Raw genomic sequence first — 17734 nt, forward strand, 5'->3', positions numbered from 1 at the left:
GGCGTGTGGTGATGAGCCGGGGCCCCCGGCAGAAGCCCTGGCTGGGTGCTGGAGGGAGCACGACCCGGGCTCACGGACGGTGTTCCCGCCCCAAACTAAACAGCCCACACTGAGCCCTCCCTGTCCTTGCCGGAGGCTTCCGGCCGGTCGGCGGACCTGGTCGGCGTTCCGAGGGTCAGCGGTTCAGCCCCTGCGCTCGCTGCCCGGGGCCTGACCGACGTCCCATCCTCTCTCCCCCTGCCAGGAAGCCCCCCGCCGTGTGCCGTGTGCCGTGTGCCGTGGACGCTGACCGGGAGGCGCCGGCATGGCGGGGAGCGCGGCCGACGGCGCCAACCACCTGCCCTTCTTCTTCGGCAACATCACGCGGGAGGAGGCGGAGGACTACCTGGTCCAGGGCGGCATGAGCGACGGGCTGTACCTGCTGCGGCAGAGCCGGAACTACCTGGGCGGCTTCGCGCTGTCGGTGGCGCACGGCAGGAAGGCGCACCACTACACCATCGAGCGCGAGATGAGCGGCACCTACGCCATCGCGGGCGGCAGGACGCACGGCAGCCCGGCCGAGCTCTGCCTCTACCACTCGCAGGAGTCCGACGGCCTGGTCTGCCTCCTCACCAAGCCCTTCCACCGGCCGCCCGGGGTGCAGCCCAAGACCGGCCCCTTCGAGGACCTGAAGGAGAGCCTCATCCGCGAGTACGTGAAGCAGACCTGGAACCTGCAGGTGCGTCCCGGCCCCGCCGGCAGCCGACTCCCTGGGGGATCCCGTGGGGAGGGCGCCCCGTCTGCTGGCCGCGCGGGTCACCCGGCTGCCCCGTCCGCAGGGGCCCCCCCGACAGGCCGCCCGGGAGTCAGCAGGGGGTCGCCCTGTTCAAGCGGACGGGATCCTGATTCTGTAGCTTCCCAAGTGTCTCGGGCAGAACATTCCGGGCGAGCACGCAGGGGTGCAGCGGCCCTGGCTGGCCGCCTGGCATTCCCCTGAGCGCCCTGTCCTGCCCCGGGCCTGTGCCTAGTGACGGGCCCTCAGTGCCGCTCAGAACTTCCCTCTGCCTGTTGTTCCCAGCCCCTGGGAAAGAAGACCCCCAGCTAGTCGGGTTGGCCACAGGGACATGTGTGTGTTTAATGAGTACGCAGTGACACGCCGTCCACAAAGGCCCCAGGGCGGGGCGGGGGCACAGCTCAACTCCCGCCAAGCTCTTCCCAGCCCCCGGTGTCCGGAGCTAGCGGGCTGGCTGAGGGTCTCCCTCTCAGATATGGGTGTCCGGACGTCTCTCTTGCGTTTCCCGGGTCCTTGCACCACGGGTGGCAGCGGCCTCCGATGCCCACGGACGTGTGACGGGCAGGGTTTTGGGGGACTCTGCACGGTGACTGCTTTCCCTCCTCGAATGGGATCTCTGCGGCCTCGCAGACGGAGGGCAGCATCCTGGTCAGCGCCGGTCGTCGGCAGCGTGAGCTACGCCTCAGATCATCTTCTTACGGTTTTGAGCCCGATCAGACGTGTGGAGCTCTACTTTACACACAGTAAAACTAAGCTTTTTAGGCCTACAGTTACGTGATTTTTGACCAACACAGAGCACCCCGTAGGTCCCACTAAAACCAAGATGAGCAGCTCCTACCCCGGCCCCCAGCAGCCCCCACCTGCATTCTGTCCCTACAGTGCTGCCTCTTCCAGAACGTCCTATGTGAAGGGACCCACACGTCCCCTCATTTGGATTCATTATATTTTTATTTTTACTTTTTCTTGCCCTCTTTACACCGTCCAGTAACCCAGTGTGGGGTCCTCATTTCCGGCTGCGGAGAACACCACTGTGTCTCCCACTAAACGGGTCTGGGAAGGGAACTCAGCCGGCTGCCAGCCCCCTCCCGATTTTGTTTTCCACATTGTCACAGCTCATGTCCTCCGTGCCCCCGGACACATTTACACGTACAGGCAGCAGCGTGAGCGGTGGGAGGCGGCCTCGGTGGGCAGCCGGGAAAACCGCGTCTCCTTCGTGGCCTGCACCCGGGGGATGCTGAGTCGCAGGGGCGAGGAGTCGGGTTCTGATCCAAATCTGTCGGGTTGGTGCAGGGCCGTGATCCACAGGGGCCAGGAGGCCTGGTCTCAGGACCTGGGGGGTCGTGCCAGCTTCAGAAGGCCTCCGGAGCCTGCACTGGTAGTTCTCTACTGGATGGTACTAGACCACGTGTACGGATCTTATGGCTTTATTTGTGATGAATGAATTCGATGCCAGGACCCGGGACAGATGAGGAAGGTTCCTGCGTCTTGTTGCCATTCATGCATTGTCCCTCTCTGCTCCCTTCTCGTGGCAGGGCCAGGCCCTGGAGCAGGCCATCATCAGCCAGAAGCCACAGCTGGAGAAGCTGATCGCCACCACGGCCCACGAGAAGATGCCTTGGTTCCACGGGAAAATCTCAAGGGTCGAATCTGAGCAGATCGTCATGATAGGATCCAAGACAAACGGAAAGTTTTTGTAAGTATGGGGTCTCTCCCCCTCACCTACCATGGCCGGGCCCGCTCGGAGGGACGGGGTGACTCAGCTTCCCCGTCACAGAGCTTCATGAGCCCACACGCCCGTGGGCCTGCCGTGAAGGCCGGACGTGCCAAAGCTGTCCCTTGTCATTCAGCTTGTGTCTTGCCCAGTCCAACCCCAGGGTCAATCCTCTTTTCGGGGACTGAGGGACATAACCTTTAAAGAAATGTTATTCCGCTGCATGTTTTGCTTTTCGTGGCAAAGACGAACGCGTAGCGGTCCCTGGGGCTGTCGACACTGCAGCCTGTTCACTCACAGCCCCAGATGTCGGGCTTTACCGTCTCTTGTGTCACTGGGAACCACGTGCCAGGAGGACAGATAACAAAACGTGCTGAGTGTTGGAGCGGTTTCCTGTGAGGGGAGCCCATGCGGGTGTGTGGACGTCGGCCTTACAAACTCAGAAAGGACGCGTGGGTCCCGCTCTGTTCATCGTCACCCGACACCCGATGGACCTCAGTCCTCGAGATCCTGGGGATGCCGCCCCCTCGGGGCAGGTCTGTGGTCGCGGATGGCACTGGCTGTCCCGGGCAGGTGTGGGCTGTACCCCTGGAGCTGTGGTCCAGCTGACACCCCAGTGTGGCTGGCAGGGGGCGCGGGCCTCCTTTCGTCCCTGCTCAGTAACGCTCCGGAACAGAGTAGTGGGTCAGCCCATGGTGGGAGCCCAGGTCGGATTTAAAGGGCACAGCGCAGCCTCCAGCCGAAATCCCGCATCGGGGACGGTTTTCCTCATGGGGCACCTGTCTGCTCGTCTGCCCCTGAGGTTCAGACTTGTACTGTCTTCTTAAGACTAATTCCCAACACAAATGTCACGGGACCGTGCACGTAGCATCTTGGTGTGTGAAGTCAGCCCCGAGTGGTCTATTCCAAAGAGTGATCGAGGCCTCTTGCCTTCTCGATGGTTCAGACACCTGCTCCCAGGCTCGCTGGGGACCAGCTGTGGTCAGAGCCTGCTCCCCACTCACTCGGGGAGCCCCGGACAGCCGAAGGCTCAGCCACGGGCTCCTTCCCCAGCAGCGTCCTCACGCCTCATCCCCGCTTTCCTGTAGAATGTCCCTCCTGCACTCTTTCCGGTCACGGGAGTTGGCTCACCCGTCCCTGACCCAGTGTCCCCAGAACCCACACTGTGAGGGCTGCGGGCACCATTCTGCACAGTAGAGACCGAGCCACACGGCCGGCTGCCTCCTGAGCTAACATCTCTGGGGGAGCGGACACTGAGGAATTGAACAGAAGCCGTCCAGTGGCCCGGGGCACAGAAGGAAGGGGATGGACACGCCGCAGTGGGGGTAGCAGGTTCTGTTCTGTGCCGAGACGAGGGGCCTTTCTTCAGGGAGACACTGAGCAGAGGAGACTTGAGGACCGTGGGGAGCCTCCGGCGGGGAAGGGCGTGTGCGCTGGGCCGTCAGTCCGTGCACCTGGGGGAGGTGTCAGGGCAGAGAGAGCTGCTGTTCGTGGGCCCGTCTGGCGTCGGAGAGTCCTGCAGGCCTGCCAGAGTGAGCACGCTCGGAGGCCACACGGGGTGCGTTCACGCACGCTGGAACCGAAGCGCCGTGTGCACTTTCTGCACATTCAGGGCCTCCGCCTTCTCGAGCCTGAGTGCAGGAGCTGTGTGGGATGCTTGTTGGAAGACGGAGTGGCGTGGGGCTGCCGTGTAGCTCTTGTGCTGTCTTCCTGCCTCATGGCCCCGTGCCTCATGGCTCTGCTCCTTGGCCCTGCGCTTTCATGGCCCAGCCCCGGGGCTCTGTACTGTGGCTCTGCTCCATAGCCCTGCTGCATGGCTTTGTACTGTGGCTCTGCTTTGTGGCCCTGCACCGTGGCCCTGCGCTGTGCTCTGTGCACCTGGCTCTGGTCGGGGCCAGGGCTCTGGGTCTCTTCCCTGCAGATGTGCCCTCGTTGTGAGCACGGCTCCTCTGTGTCTTCTGGGGTCCCTGGCACACTCTCCGTTGAGGAGAAAAGCAGGATTTGGGGTGGGGATGGCCATGTGGGTTTCTCAGTCTGCGCTGCTGGTTTCCTACACTGGTCTGGTCCCAGCCCTTCTAGGACACGGTCTGGCTGCAGTCGGCGGCCTGCTGTGTGCTCCCCACCCCCGATCCCCTCCGCACTGCCTCTCGCAGGGGCACTTGTTCCCGGCACGACCCTGTCTGAGACCTGTCAAGCCAGCCTGCCCTCCCCAGGCTCCCCAGGTCCCCCAGAGCCCCCGTCAGAATGATAAGAACGAAGGAGGCTCTCAGATCCGGAAAAGTGCCTCATCTTTGTGGCTCCGAATTCTGGGCGTCGTGGACTCGGTCTGAGATAATCCGACGCGTGTCGCGTGCTGGCATCATGTCCGGTGCCCCTGCAGGTGCTGAATAAGTACAGATCTTCCTCGACATGCGATGGGGTTACGTCCCGACAAACCCTTGTAGGTGGGAAATACCGCAAGTCAAAGATGCATGTCATGCCCCTGCCCCCCCGGACAGACGCTCATGCCCCAGACTCTGGGACAGACAGCACGGCTGAGCCCAGCACCACGAATGCGCTCAGAGCCCCTCACTGGGCGTACGGTCAGGCTACATCATCGCCACGAAGTCCGTCTGAGAGTCGAGTGTTGACTCTCTCACGTGAGTCATGAAACGCTGCGTGGGAAGCGACGGAATGGTCCGTTTTCCCCCAACGGCGTGGCTGCCTGGGGGCTGCGGCCGCCCTGCCTGGTATCGTGGCGGGGGCCGCACGACACACATCGCCCACCTGGGAGAGGGTCCACGTTCAAACCTGAAGTACAGCTTCTACGGAACGCGTAGCACTTTCTCTCCATGGCCGTGAAGTTGGAAAATCACAAGACGAACCAAATCGTGAACGGGGACTCCATGTGCAAGCTGGTTTGGGGTCCTGGAACCCAGGGGACACCGTTGGGCAGTGCTGGAGGCTTGGCTGTTTCCATGTAGAGAACAACGTGGAGGATCAAATGGGGACGTTGCACGCGTTCATTCTGGAACCTCTGATTTGCATTTATGGTTCAGTGTGGCAAGGCCCCTCTCTGGGGCGAGCACACGCCCCTGCCACCGCGGAGGACACGGAAGGAAGGTCGGCCTATCTCAAAATGTGCGAGACCTGCGTGAGGCTGTGAATCTTCACCCGTACGGCTCAAGATGCAGGACGTAAATCAAGAAACCCCCAGCCACCAGGTTGTGACGGGGGCATGCTGGCGGACTCCGGCCCGCTCTCCTCTCCTCATGGATCGGGGTGTGAGGTCCACATGTGGAGGCAGAAGCCTTGGGCCAAAAGGGACCTAATGGCTCGTGGGTGTAAACCCTGGACTTTCTAAGGGGGACTCAGGCACAAGGGAGCTTGCTCACGGTGGTCAGGGAACTAGGAGATGAGAGCCTGGACCCAGGGTCCTGAGGGGTCCGGGCCGAGACCAGGGCAGGGCGTGCCCTCCCGCAGCTCCCCACGCCGGGCATGGCGCCAGGACGTGTCCTTGGGAAGTGTCCGCTTTCGCCCGTCTGTCTCCCGTCCACACAGCCTGCCGGGACCACACGGCGGTGAGCTGGAAGAGGCAGGTATCAGGGTCTTCATACTATGCTGGAAGAATGAAGCGTGCGGGCATGAAGGGTCTTTACCGCGGAGATGGACGGTGTGCGTCGACAGACCCTCGGCGCGTCATCTGCGGTGTTCCTAGACACGACTACTCCCCACATGCTGTCATGGGCTGGATGTTCACGTCCTCCCCAAATTCCTACGGTAAACCCTCTGAGGTGGGCCTCAGGGTGGGCGGGGTCAGAGGAGGTCGTGAGGGCGACGTGATGGGTTAGTGGGAGCAGGAGGCTGGCGGCGTCCGTGTGAGCCGGCACCGGGCCTGGCCCTGGGAGCGCACAGCCAGACGGGGGCACCGACCGCCCGGGAATCGGGCTCTCACCAGACTTGGAATCCACCGCACCTTGATCTGGGACTTCTGGCCTCCACAGCCGTGAGGAAGCGATGTCAGCACTGAAGCTGGTATTTTGACTAAGACACCTGTGCAGGTCTGGGGTCTGGCCAGCCACACGTGAGGACAGGGAATCGCCCGGACACCCCCAGCCATGGTCCTGCAGGAGGGGGTCCGAGCTCTGCCTTCCTGGTGACCCCAGGGACCAGGGCTCTGCTAGGGAGCAGCCGCTTGGCTCCCCGAAGCCCCCCACAGTGACACAGTGTGCAACCTTGAGAAATTAGGTCAGGTGGAGCTGAAAAGTGAACTTCTTAGAAAAGGAAACAACTTATTTCCAAAAGTTACGTATCCCCCTCCCGAGGAAGGCCCAGAATTGGTGGGCTCCAAACACAGTTTTAACCCTTTTTTAAAATAACACAAAGTTAGGTGCAAAGTATATTTTTAGGATAAGAAAAGAATTGCAACATATTATACTTTTTTTAAAACTGGGAAATAAGGTAACAAACATACAACATTCAGAAAGCAGCGGTGTGATCTTCGACCTAACTGCCCGAGCCTTCCCAACAGGACCTTTTATTTTCTCTATTTTTCAACTGTAACCTTGACCACCTCTTCCACGGACAGTAACGTGGTGATGTGACTTCCTACGTGCGGAGAAAAGAAAACCTGGTCCTCCCTCTGGACTCAGCACTCGGCAGCAGTGGCGCACGCATGTTCTCCGAATCCTTGCCGGCGCGGGTGCGTGGAGCGGGGGACAGAGCCTTGTTCTCCCGTTGAGATCACCTGTCTCTTGCGAGACCAGACTCGTGTTATTTCTTGGTTCTTATTTACCACTCGCTTTCCCCTGCTCCAGCTTCAACTCCCTTTTTTAAATATACTTAAATTCCAAAAGCAAAGTGTGGGTTTAGAAAAGCCCTTCCCGGAGCTCACTGACGTGTGAGATGACGTGTGGCCGGCCAGAGCCCCCCGTGCCGCTGGCGAGGAAGGCCATCGGCGCCGTCACTGGTCAGCGGATGCCATGTTATCGGACGTGTGGGGTTCTGGGGGCCCGGGTCAGGCTGAGGCCCGGCCTGTCTGAAGGGAGAGTTCGAGGTGCTGGTGGACGGATGTCAGTATGCGCTCACTGACCTGCCCGAGGCCCCGTGAGGCTAGACGAGGGCACGTGTAGCTCAGCTCCACTTCGTGAACCAGAGCAGAGAGACGAAGGCCTCGGGTGGGGACGCGTGTTCTGTGCTGATCACGCTTTGCAATGGGGCCCAGGAGGTGTTTCCTTTTCTCTTTCATGGATCTGCAGGGACCCTACGTAACATTCCCTCCCAGCCCTCCAGCTCTGCCCCCCAGAAGCCATCGTTCTACAGACAGTTGGCCGAGGACTGGCCCAAGGCCCCATGCAGGGCAATGTCCACTCTGGATGGGAAGGGCAGGCCCGTGGGAGCCCTCCGGGTCTATCTGTACAGCCCACCCCAGCCACAGTGACCGTCCCTTGCCCTCCCAGCCCTCTTTCCGCTCTGGCCAGCCAGGTTCTGTGGCGCCATGGAAACCACACATGGGACCGTGAGAAGGGCGGGGTGGCAGACCTGGGCCCTGCTCTTGTGTTCTGTCTGCAGCAGACCTCGCCCAGTGTCCCAGGACCCGGGAGGAGGTGGGGGGAACGTGAGAGTGCCTCCCCCACCCAGGTCTCCCTTCCCCACCAGGGCCTGGGCCTCACCAGTGCTCAGTATCTCTGACCTAGGAGGCCAGGGAGCAGTGTAGACAAGGGGTTCAGGTCCTGCAGACTGGGCATGGCAGGACGGACGCTCCCTCACCTCACAGGCCCAGGGCTTCGGCATCTGTGCAGTGCAAAGCCATGAGCCCAAGACCTCCACCCACGGTGGCCGGTGGCTGCCCACTGACCCTGCAGAGCCACTGTGCCTTGCAGCATCGAGGCGCAGCCGTGGTCCAAAGCACAGAAATCCCATCCTCCGTGATAGCAAACCACACTGCGCTGTGAGCTTGTGCCTTCCAAGAGCCTCGCGGAGAAGAACTCCAGGAGGGCTTCTGTGAGCGTTCCCGAGGCTGGCTGAGCCTGGGGGCAGGAAGCAGACTGCCTCTTCCCCTTGCTGGGGTCTGTGTGGTGGCATGCCGGGGCCCAGGGAGCACTCGGAGGGGCAGGAGGGGGCCGGGAGGAGGCCACCTTGGCTTTCAGAGCTGTATTCCTACTGCACTGGATTAAAAACAGCCCCCCTCCCCGGGAGCCACCTGAAGCCAGCAGACCCGTCCCCGCGCTGGCCCTTCATGTCACCAGGGCTTTGGTCTTCGCCACCTACAGAGGCTGGGCCTGGGGCTTTCCCTTCTCTGCCCTCGTTTCCTGCCAGCTGCCCGGCTGGAGCCCCAGGAGAGAGGGGCTCCCCTCCGGTACCTGAGCCCGGGGGATAGGGGAGAGCCCAAGGAGGGGTGCGTTTTCACTGACGTCACTTGTCCGGAAGCCAGACACACTGTCTTTCCGCCTTGCACCAGATTCTCTTCATCCCATCCCATCCTTGTCGTGAAATCTAACACGTGCGAAGGAGCAGCAGCCGCGGGGTGGAGATAGCACCCCCCCCCCCGCAGGACGCCCGCCCCACTCACACCCCAGGACACCACTTCCTGGGTCCTCCTGTCCGGCGGACGCTCTGGGTGGTTTTCTTCTGTTTTGGTTTTATCACCTAGGACCTCGGTGCTCCTCTCTAAACAAACCCTTTGCTTTCGCCTGCTCAGGACCCTGCGCGCATGAAATCGTGGCCTGTGTTCTGTCGCTGCTGTCTGTGCGTCCTGGCTCTGTGACGCGGCTGTCCGTGCGTCCTGGTTCTGTGTCGCGGCTGTCTGTCGTCCTGGTTCTGTGCTGTGCCGTCACACCCGTGTCCCAGCATCTATGATCCGCAGGCCGTGAGCGTGGCCGCTCTGTGCGGGTTTCCGGCAGTCACAGATAAAGCTGCTGGTAAACACGCCCCTTTCTGGGCGCGGAGGGCGTAAGAATGTGTGTCTTACAACAGACGCAGAGACAGATGCAGAGAGAGTGTGGACTTCTGCCTCACCAGGATCGAAGTGGTGTGCTCTCCCCAGAGAATTCCAGACGGTCTCCCGAGATGGTCCGACTCACTCTCGGCGCAGCGCAGAGGGACCCGTCGTCCTGCCGCCCGAGAGCACTAGTGGCCTTTTGCATTCTTGCTGGTGTGGAGGGTGTCCCCCTGTGGTCGTACTTGGCCCCTTCTCAGCTTTCTGAAGAGCTCGTGGCAGGAGCTCACGGGGCCGCCTGCTGTCCTCGGTCTCAGTTTTAAGGAGAAGATGTCCACGGGGTTAACACAAGGTGGGGGGGCGTTTAGACAGGAATTCAGAAAACCTCAATTTGGATGCCTTTTCCTTGTTTCCAGGACCATGAGGTCAAAGAGGGGAAAGGCTGTAAATCATGGAGAGTGACCCTTTGGAACAGCCCACGGATAGCCTTGTCTTGCCGTCCAAATTCTCGATGCTCAGTCTTCGTTTTGTGTAGTTCTCATATCTCCTAACTACACCTTGTGGGCAGTATTGATGCTTATGAGATAAACGAAATACAAGTAGCCCCACGCCCCACATTATAAGACAGCTTCCTATCCGGTAGGCCGAGTTCCCCTCCCCTCTGAAAATAGGTTTTACCTTTTCTGGGTGGTGGTTTTTTATTTTGATGGCAAGTAGCAGGCCTCAATGGGTGGCTGGACTGTGAAGACGGGTTCACGCCTGGGGTGCTGGCGGCTTGGGTGGGGAGGAGGGAGCTGTTTGCAAGGTGCGGACGGTTTCAGAAGTAGTCATGCCAAGGACGCTGAGGGTCTGGGCCTGTTGATCCACCAACACCAGATGCCAGAGCAGTGGGCTGGACAAGGAACCCATCCATCGTGCATAGCCAAGCGTGACCCCACAAGAACTTTATTCTTATTTTTGAAGATTTTACTTATTTGTCAGAGAGAGAGCACGCACACGCACACAAGCAGGGGGAGCAGCAGGCAGAGGGAGTAGGAGGCTCCCCGCCGAGCAGAGAGCCCGATGCGGGACTCGACCCCAGGACCCCGAGATCATGACCTGAGCCGAAGGCAGAGGCTTCACCCACTGAGCCTCTGAGGCGCCCCAGGAAATTTATTCTTAAAACAGTTCCAGTCCCACAGGACCCAGCTCAGCCCTCAATGTCAGGCGGCCTTTGGAGACAAATCCACAGGCAGGGGCAGCACAGACACATCTCAGGGGTGTGACCTCTTGCCACACGGAGGACTCATCAGAAATCCCCCAAATATGGAAATTTGGGGTAGCTTGGCACTTCTGAATGCTCTCCAAAATGTGGTGCATCGGGGCACATGCTAAACATCTGGGCGTCTCTGTTTCCTCGGGGCCAGAAAGGCTTTCGGGAAGCCTCCTGCCTCACTGGCTCCCCGAGCTCCTGATTCTGAGGGCTTGAGTTGCTGCAGGGGAGAGTTGGGGGAGATATAAGGAGCTGCACCGGGGGAGGGGCTTGTGGCCAGGTCTTGTTTGCAGTCCCCACCGCCTGGATCTGCCCCCCCAAAACCCCACAGGCCCACTCCTCCCCGTGGGGCAGCGGGCAAGCACAAGGCTCGCTATTGGTCTCTGAAGTCCTGTTCACAGGGCAGGGGGTGGAGACCCCACGGGGGCACGAAAGCAGAGCCTGGGGGTCAGCACGGCCCAGGGCAGCCCTGTCCTCCAGGCAATGGGAGAGTGTGAGCGGATGCCGTCGGGCCCTGGGGAGCAGGGCTGCGGTCCGTGGTCCACCTGTGGTCTGGAATTCCCTGAGTAGAGTGCTTACCAAACGCCCCACACCACGCCCTGGCCGCCGGTGGAGCGGTAGTGGCTGGACTGTGACCTCAGGGAAGAGAGGGGAGTGCAGAGACTGTCCCTGTGCCGTGGGTCCCCTGTGCTGTGGGTCCCCCGTGCTGGTGGCCTGACTGTGCGGCCTCTCCGGGTGAGCTGAGCCCGGGCTCCCCCACTGTCCACCCAGGGGTACCCCCGGGCCGTGGCTGTGGCCCACCCGCCACACAGCATTTCCTCGTCAGGAGCTGCTGGGGTCACCGAGCTGCCAGTTGGGCCTGTCGGGACGCAGGGGCCGGGCCCCAGAGCCCAGGTCAGGAAGGCCGCTGCTGCCCGCGGGCTGCGAGCGTGATACGTGGTGTCCTCTCGCAGGATCAGGGACAGGAATGACAACGGGTCGTACGCCCTGTGCGTGCTGCACGAGGGGAAAGTGCTGCACTACCGGATCGACAAGGACAAGACGGGCAAGCTCTCCATCCCCGACGGGAAGAAGTTCGACACACTCTGGCAGGTAGGGGCCGTCCGCGGGGAGGAGAAAGCCCACCCAGGTGCCTGCCCGACGCCCGCCCCGGCGGGGCCTCTCAGCCCTCAGGTGCCCTGAAGCCAGCCCCAGGCGGGGACATGGACGGGGCGGGACGGCAGGAGGCCAAGGCTCCGGAAGGTCCAGGGCCGCTCAGCTGTCTGCATCCCAGTGTCTGGGGACAGCGGCACTGGCAGGTGCACAGACGGCCCTGCAGGGGCACGGGGCGCACTTCTGTCTGCCGTCCACTCTGAGCACCAAGGGTCCGGTGCCCCGGCCACCGCGGAAGGAATTCCCGCGAAATTGAGGCGGCGTAGAAAGCAGGTCGGCACTCGCTGCCCATGCTCAGGATGTTTCCAGCTCTGGTCTGAAAAGGAAACTGTCAGGAAACCCCCCCAAGTGGCACCTAATCTGGGAGGCACATAGGCAGGGAACAAACACCATCACACTCCCTCGTGGGCCGAGGCGGACACACGCCGCTCACCTTCACGTGCGTCACAGCCACACATGGCCGTGCTGGGGCTGTGTGTTTGCACCCTCTCAGCCAAGCCCCTTGGCTGGGCCCAGTAGGGCCGGTTTCCCGTTCCCCATCCCTGCGCTCAGTGGAATGCCTGTTCTGGGGGAGTCCGTGAACCCCGAGCCCAGCCTGGCCCCTGCCTGTTTTTGTGCAGTTCTTCAAGAAGTGGGTTTTTTTTTTTCCCCACTTCAAAGAGTCGAAGAGTCCTTTAAAGAAGAAAAAAAAAAAAAAAAAAGCAAAGGCTGTGCAAGCCTGAAATACTGCCTTCCGGCCCCTTGTAGAATAAGTTTGCTCACCCCTACCCGAGAGAGAACCCGGACAGGTATCCCCACCTGCAGGCACCCTTGTCCAGCACGTTGTCAGGAAGCACCAGATATTGGAGTGACACTGGAGAGCTGGGCGGGGTGCCTCCCTGCCTTAGGGACCCCAGTCCACCAACGTCCCTGCCTTAGGGACCCCGGTCCGCCAACGTCCCTGCCTTAGGGACCCCAGTCCGCCAACGTCCCTGCCTTAGGGACCCCGGTCCCCCAACGTCCCTGCCTTAGGGACCCCGGTCCACCAACGTCCCTGCCTTAGGCACCCCGGTCCGCCAACGTCCCTGCCTTAGGGACCCCGGTCCCCCAACGTCCCTGCCTTAGGGACCCCGGTCCGCCAACGTCCCTGCCTTAGGGACCCCGGTCCCCCAACGTCCCTGCCTTAGGGACCCCGGTCCGCCAACGTCCCTGCCTTAGGCACTCCGGTCCCCCAACGTCTCTGCCTTAGGGACCCCGGTCCCCCAACGTCCCTGCCTTAGGGAACCCAGTCCACCAACGTCCCTGCCTTAGGGACCCCAGTCCCCCAGCCCTAGAGCAGCTCCTGCATGTTAGGGCTCGTCCCATGGCAGCGTCTGCTTAGCGGGTCGATCTCACACAGTAAGACAACGTAAAGAAGATGACGCTGCAGGAAGGATAAAATAGATTCATTCAAGGGCGCCTGCCGGCTCAGTACGTAGAGCACATGACTTTGATCTCAGGGTCTACTTGCCGTCCATTAATTTTCTAATGGGCCAATTGGACGCCGTGAGTCACAGTTTTCTGAGAGCCATTAGCCAAGGACGGCTGCATTCTGTCCACAGGCCTCCTTTCCCCCCTTCCCCATGTCCCAGCTCTGCTGTCTTCTCCCCAAAAGTCTTGGGGTCAGTGACTTGGTCCCTCCAAAGCCGTTGCCCGCAGCCCTCATAGAGAAGTAATTGATAGTAATAGCAGATTGTGATTCCTTGGCCTGCCCCTCCATCAAGAGAGGAAGTGCCTCAGGGGTAGGAAATGTGTCTTGTTCACTCTGCTTTGCCTTCAGTCATGTCTAGGGGCCCAGGCTGTTTGTTGAATGACTATATGAAGGAATAAGTGTTGACCTGCTGAATTTGTTTTTATAACATTACATAGGTGTAAGAAAAATAAACAAATAAATGGAACTTGGTACCAAAAACGGAAGGGAAGGGGGTTGGATGGAGGGTGCCGCAGTCCAGAGGGACGGTGGTGGGTGGGCTCCTGTCCAGGATGGGAGTGTTCTGAGGGGGAGGCATGAGGACGGACCGGGATGACCTCCCGAGGAAGCACATTTCGTTGTCCAGGGCTGTCCTCAAGTCGCGTTTCAGGGATGCGGGGGGCGTCGGCTGTTCCAGGAAGGATTTCCCCATCTCTGTTATCTCTGGTGTTTATGGCTCCGTCCTCCTCCCTTTCAGCTGGTGGAGCATTACTCTTACAAACCCGATGGACTGCTGAGAGTTCTCACGGTTCCGTGCCAGAAGATCGGAGGGCAGACAGGTGGGTCCCTGCCCAGGAGCCTCAGTCCCTACGATCTCGACAGCGACCAGGCTGGCTTCACAGTCGGCCTGTCCCCGATCACGGTGGGGAGAGGGCTGTTTCTTCCCGGTTGATAACAGATGAGCTCGGGTCCCTCCAGCGAATCACACGTAGCCGGTAGCTTTCACTGGAGCAAGCGGGTCGGTCCTCCTTCGTGGGTGAGGACCCCGAGTGAAGGAGGAGACACTGTCTCGGGGTCAGGCTGGCTGATGGTCAGGCCGAGCGCCCCCCCCCAGGGGGAGGTGGGAGCCGCTGGGTGTGGGGGACGTAGCCGTAACTGTCCACGCTCTTTCCACCCAGGAAACATCAACTTCGGAGCCCGCGCGCCCCTCCCGGGAGCCCATCCTGCCGTAAGTTACGAGAGCGGGGCCCGCGGGGGAGCGGCTGGACGCTAGCGCCGGGAGAGGCGTGGGTCAGCCCACGGGATCGGCCGGGACTGTTCCTGCCACCCTTGATAGCCTAGGGCTGGGGACGTCGGCTGGACTTGGCCGACTTCTAGCTCTGGGCCAGCCAGGCTCATTTCTTCGTAGGTTAGACCGGGCGCCCATGTTAAATCAGAAATATGCCTCTTGGCGCCTTTGGGAAGTGAGGGGCAGGACGCAGGAGACCGTGCACACAGTCTGCCGCCCACGATGCCTCACTGAGCTTGTCCCCCCGGCTCTTCTGGTGAGATCATCGTCAGCAGAGGCCTCGACCTTTCCTGAGAGCTGGCTTGGCAGTAGCTTAGTGGAGGCTTGGGTGGGGGCGGGATGTTCAGCAGCATCAGCGGAGAGAAGCCTCTAGAAAGTCCCGTCTGCATCCGTAGGAGGTGAGTGTGGCCGGTCCCTGCATCTCCACGTGGGCTTGCCCAGCACACGCACCTGCGGGGAGAATCCCGCCTTCCGCCCCCTCCCAGCTCTTCCAAGCCAACACACAGGTTTATACCCAGAGGAGGAATCAGGTCCTGCTCCTTTCCGGGGATCTTGGCGTGGACCTTCGGTGTCCTTTATTACCATCTCTAAAGCATAAAAATCCCCTCCCATGAGCTGTGTGCATCACATCCCCCTTTTTGCCTGTTAATCCTTAAAAAACCACTGGCAGAAAGCGGAACGTCTGTCCTGCCCACAGTAAGGATGTTTGACCGCCCCCGGGCCGCACCCACATAGAAGCAGGGAGGCTCTCGGGGGCAGCCCCTGTCCCCAGATTAGCAGGGAGGGATGGAATTTGCTAAAATACCAGACAACTTCAGCACCAACGCCTAAAATGGAGCCCCTGCGTGGAGCCGTGCATCACCCCCCGTAGCTTCAGGAAGTTGGATATCTCGGAAAATCTTTTATTGACTGCGTGTCAACGCAGACAGGAAAAATGCGCCTGCCCTTCGTGTCCAAATCAAGGAATTCGCACAAACCACGGGACCAGCCCCCGCGGATGTATAACACAATTGGGCACTTACTTCTGGTTTCTTTAGATCTGTCTCTTTCGAGATGTAGTATCTATAGGAGACGGGGCTGCTGAACAGGACAGCCTTGGTTCTAGAGCTTTCCATGGGAATTATGAACCAAGGTATTTTTCCAGATCCTTCCACTCAGGGGCAGGCTTTCCCTGAAACCTCCCCCATGACCAGGTGTGGCTGGCAGCATCCCTGCGGGGCACAGAGGGGGTTGGTGGTGTGGGCACAAAGCCAGACGGAATAGCATGTCGTGTGTTTGCTTTCTGAAACATTGACTCTCCCCTCTTTGCCATTATGGTTTCTAGACGTGGTCGGCGGGTGGAATAATTTCCAGAATCAAATCGTACTCCTTCCCCAAGCCTGGCCACAGAAAGGTGCTGACGTGTCCCCTGCTTGCTACCCCCCGACGTGGCGGGACGGAGCTGCGCGCTCCCTCCCCGCTGCCCTCCGTGTGCGCTGCGCCCCCCATCCCGCTGCTGTGCTCTCCCGCCTGCCGTGTGTGGGTCGCAGCCCTGCCGCCCCGTGCGCCCCTGCGAGCGTGCCCTCCCCGCTCCGTGTGCGCTTGAACGTCCCGCGGTGGCACGGGAGGGGGAGCCTCGTGTCCAGAACCTGCTCCGAGCAAGCCGAGGGATCTGTTGCCGACATCGCGAGCTGCCGAGCGCGGTGGTCGATTGTGTCAAGTATGTGCTGATGGAGGAAGGGGGGCCGGGGGTTTGTGGGGGCCGGACAGGGAGCGTCTCGGGCTGTTTATGGCGTGGCTCCCCAGGGCAGGGCCCCTGCATCGAGGCTGTAGAACACATAGAAAGTCAAGTCTGGAATTCAAGGGTTAGAAGTCCCTGTTTCTTCATGAGGCCGTTCACTTCGACCTGGGGTGTATTTTGGGGTTTGGTTGCGTGATTGAATTGCGAGGGAAAAAGTGAAGGTTTTTTTTTTTTAATGATTTTTATTTATAATGAATCATCTCCATATATGTATGGGTGTATGACTTATTTTTGTTTCCTTATTTTTGTTTGTATTTTTTCATTGGTGGTAGAAAGTTGATTCTTTTGTTAATAATTCTTTTCATTTTCTTACCAGTTTTTTTTTTTCAAACCTTTCAGCCGTACAGGTGGGTATGGACTCGTGAAGCAAGTTGCTGAAAGGACTTGTTAGAAACAATGGACATAAAAAAGCATAAAATCTGAGGTTTTGTTTAGAGAGAATTTTCCAGGTGGGCAGTCAGACCCCAGGTGCTCCCAGTCCTGCCGACGATAGATCAGAGAAGATAGTTTCGTGGGATGGTCGGGAACAAGTTCTCTGATAAATGGAACGGAGTGGCCGTCTGTCTGAACGTGCATGGCCAGGCGCTGTGGACCAGCCCACGGAGCCTCAGCTAGGATGTGGCATTGTTTTGTGGGAGCTACAGTCAGGGCTGCCCATACCAGGGTGGGCGTGTGAGGAGACAGTGACCAGGTTGTTAAGGGGACACATTCTCTGTGTCTGGTGCCTCTTTGTCCCACTGCTTGGGGTTGGCCAGGAACCACCAGACCCAGCAGGTGACTGAGGCTGTGGCGTGGAAAAGGTCAGCGGCCACCAATGCAGAACAGTCCGTCCAGCTGCCCCCTTCCGACCCACATGGCCTGGGACCCCCTGTGGGCAGGCGTCCCTTCTCTTGGGAGAGGGCTCCGCAGGGGTGGTCACTGGGATGGCATCGCACGGGCCCGTAGCACAGCAGGAAATAGCCACAGTGATACAAAGCGTCTTCTGATTCAGGGAGCTTTCCAATCCAGAGGCCTCTTTTTGAGGCCGTAATCACGGACTGAGCTCCAGCTAGCGACTGCGCGGCCGTGGTTTAGCGGTCAAACACGGGACGCAAGAGCGTTTGGCCAAACGCAGCATGGACAGCCCTTTAGGGAACAGCTCAGTGTGGGACATGTGGCCTCCACAGTGCCAGGAACCCCTTACTTGCCAGTTCCTGTGGCCTCCCCACGCCCAGGGCCTGCATGGCAGCCGTGGAGGAAGCCCTGTGGATGTGGGCCACGCCACTGGATGCCACTGACCCTTCAGTCGTTATTCCCTTTATGACCGACGTGCCGACACACAGCCCCCCACCCACGTGCGGGCCCAGAGATGGGCTGTCTCACTGTGCACGGACCACATGCCGTGTGTGGCTTAGGTCTGTGGCTCTCAGTGCAGCATTCTGGGATCCTTTGAGG

At 60.1% G+C, this 17734-nt stretch overlaps 1 protein-coding gene across 2 annotated transcripts in view; it reads left to right on the forward strand.

Annotated features, from left to right (window-relative positions):
* The first annotated feature begins 304 nt into the window (after nt 1-304).
* SYK (spleen associated tyrosine kinase) overlaps nt 305-17734 on the forward strand; it is a 38588-nt gene continuing 21158 nt past the window's right edge. Inside the window, exons 1-6 of one of the 2 annotated variants that reach the window (XM_044266100.1) lie at nt 305-718; nt 2305-2465; nt 11605-11743; nt 13990-14071; nt 14411-14460; nt 15845-15913. In XM_044266100.1, coding sequence (XP_044122035.1) covers nt 305-718; nt 2305-2465; nt 11605-11743; nt 13990-14071; nt 14411-14460; nt 15845-15913 — 915 coding nt within the window. The remainder of the gene's footprint in view (nt 719-2304; nt 2466-11604; nt 11744-13989; nt 14072-14410; nt 14461-15844; nt 15914-17734) is intronic. The other variant, XM_044266101.1, reaches the window with a different exon arrangement.

This window comes from Neovison vison, chromosome 9 (assembly GCF_020171115.1).
Source record: "Neovison vison isolate M4711 chromosome 9, ASM_NN_V1, whole genome shotgun sequence".
Classification (NCBI taxonomy): Eukaryota; Metazoa; Chordata; class Mammalia; order Carnivora; family Mustelidae; genus Neogale; species Neogale vison.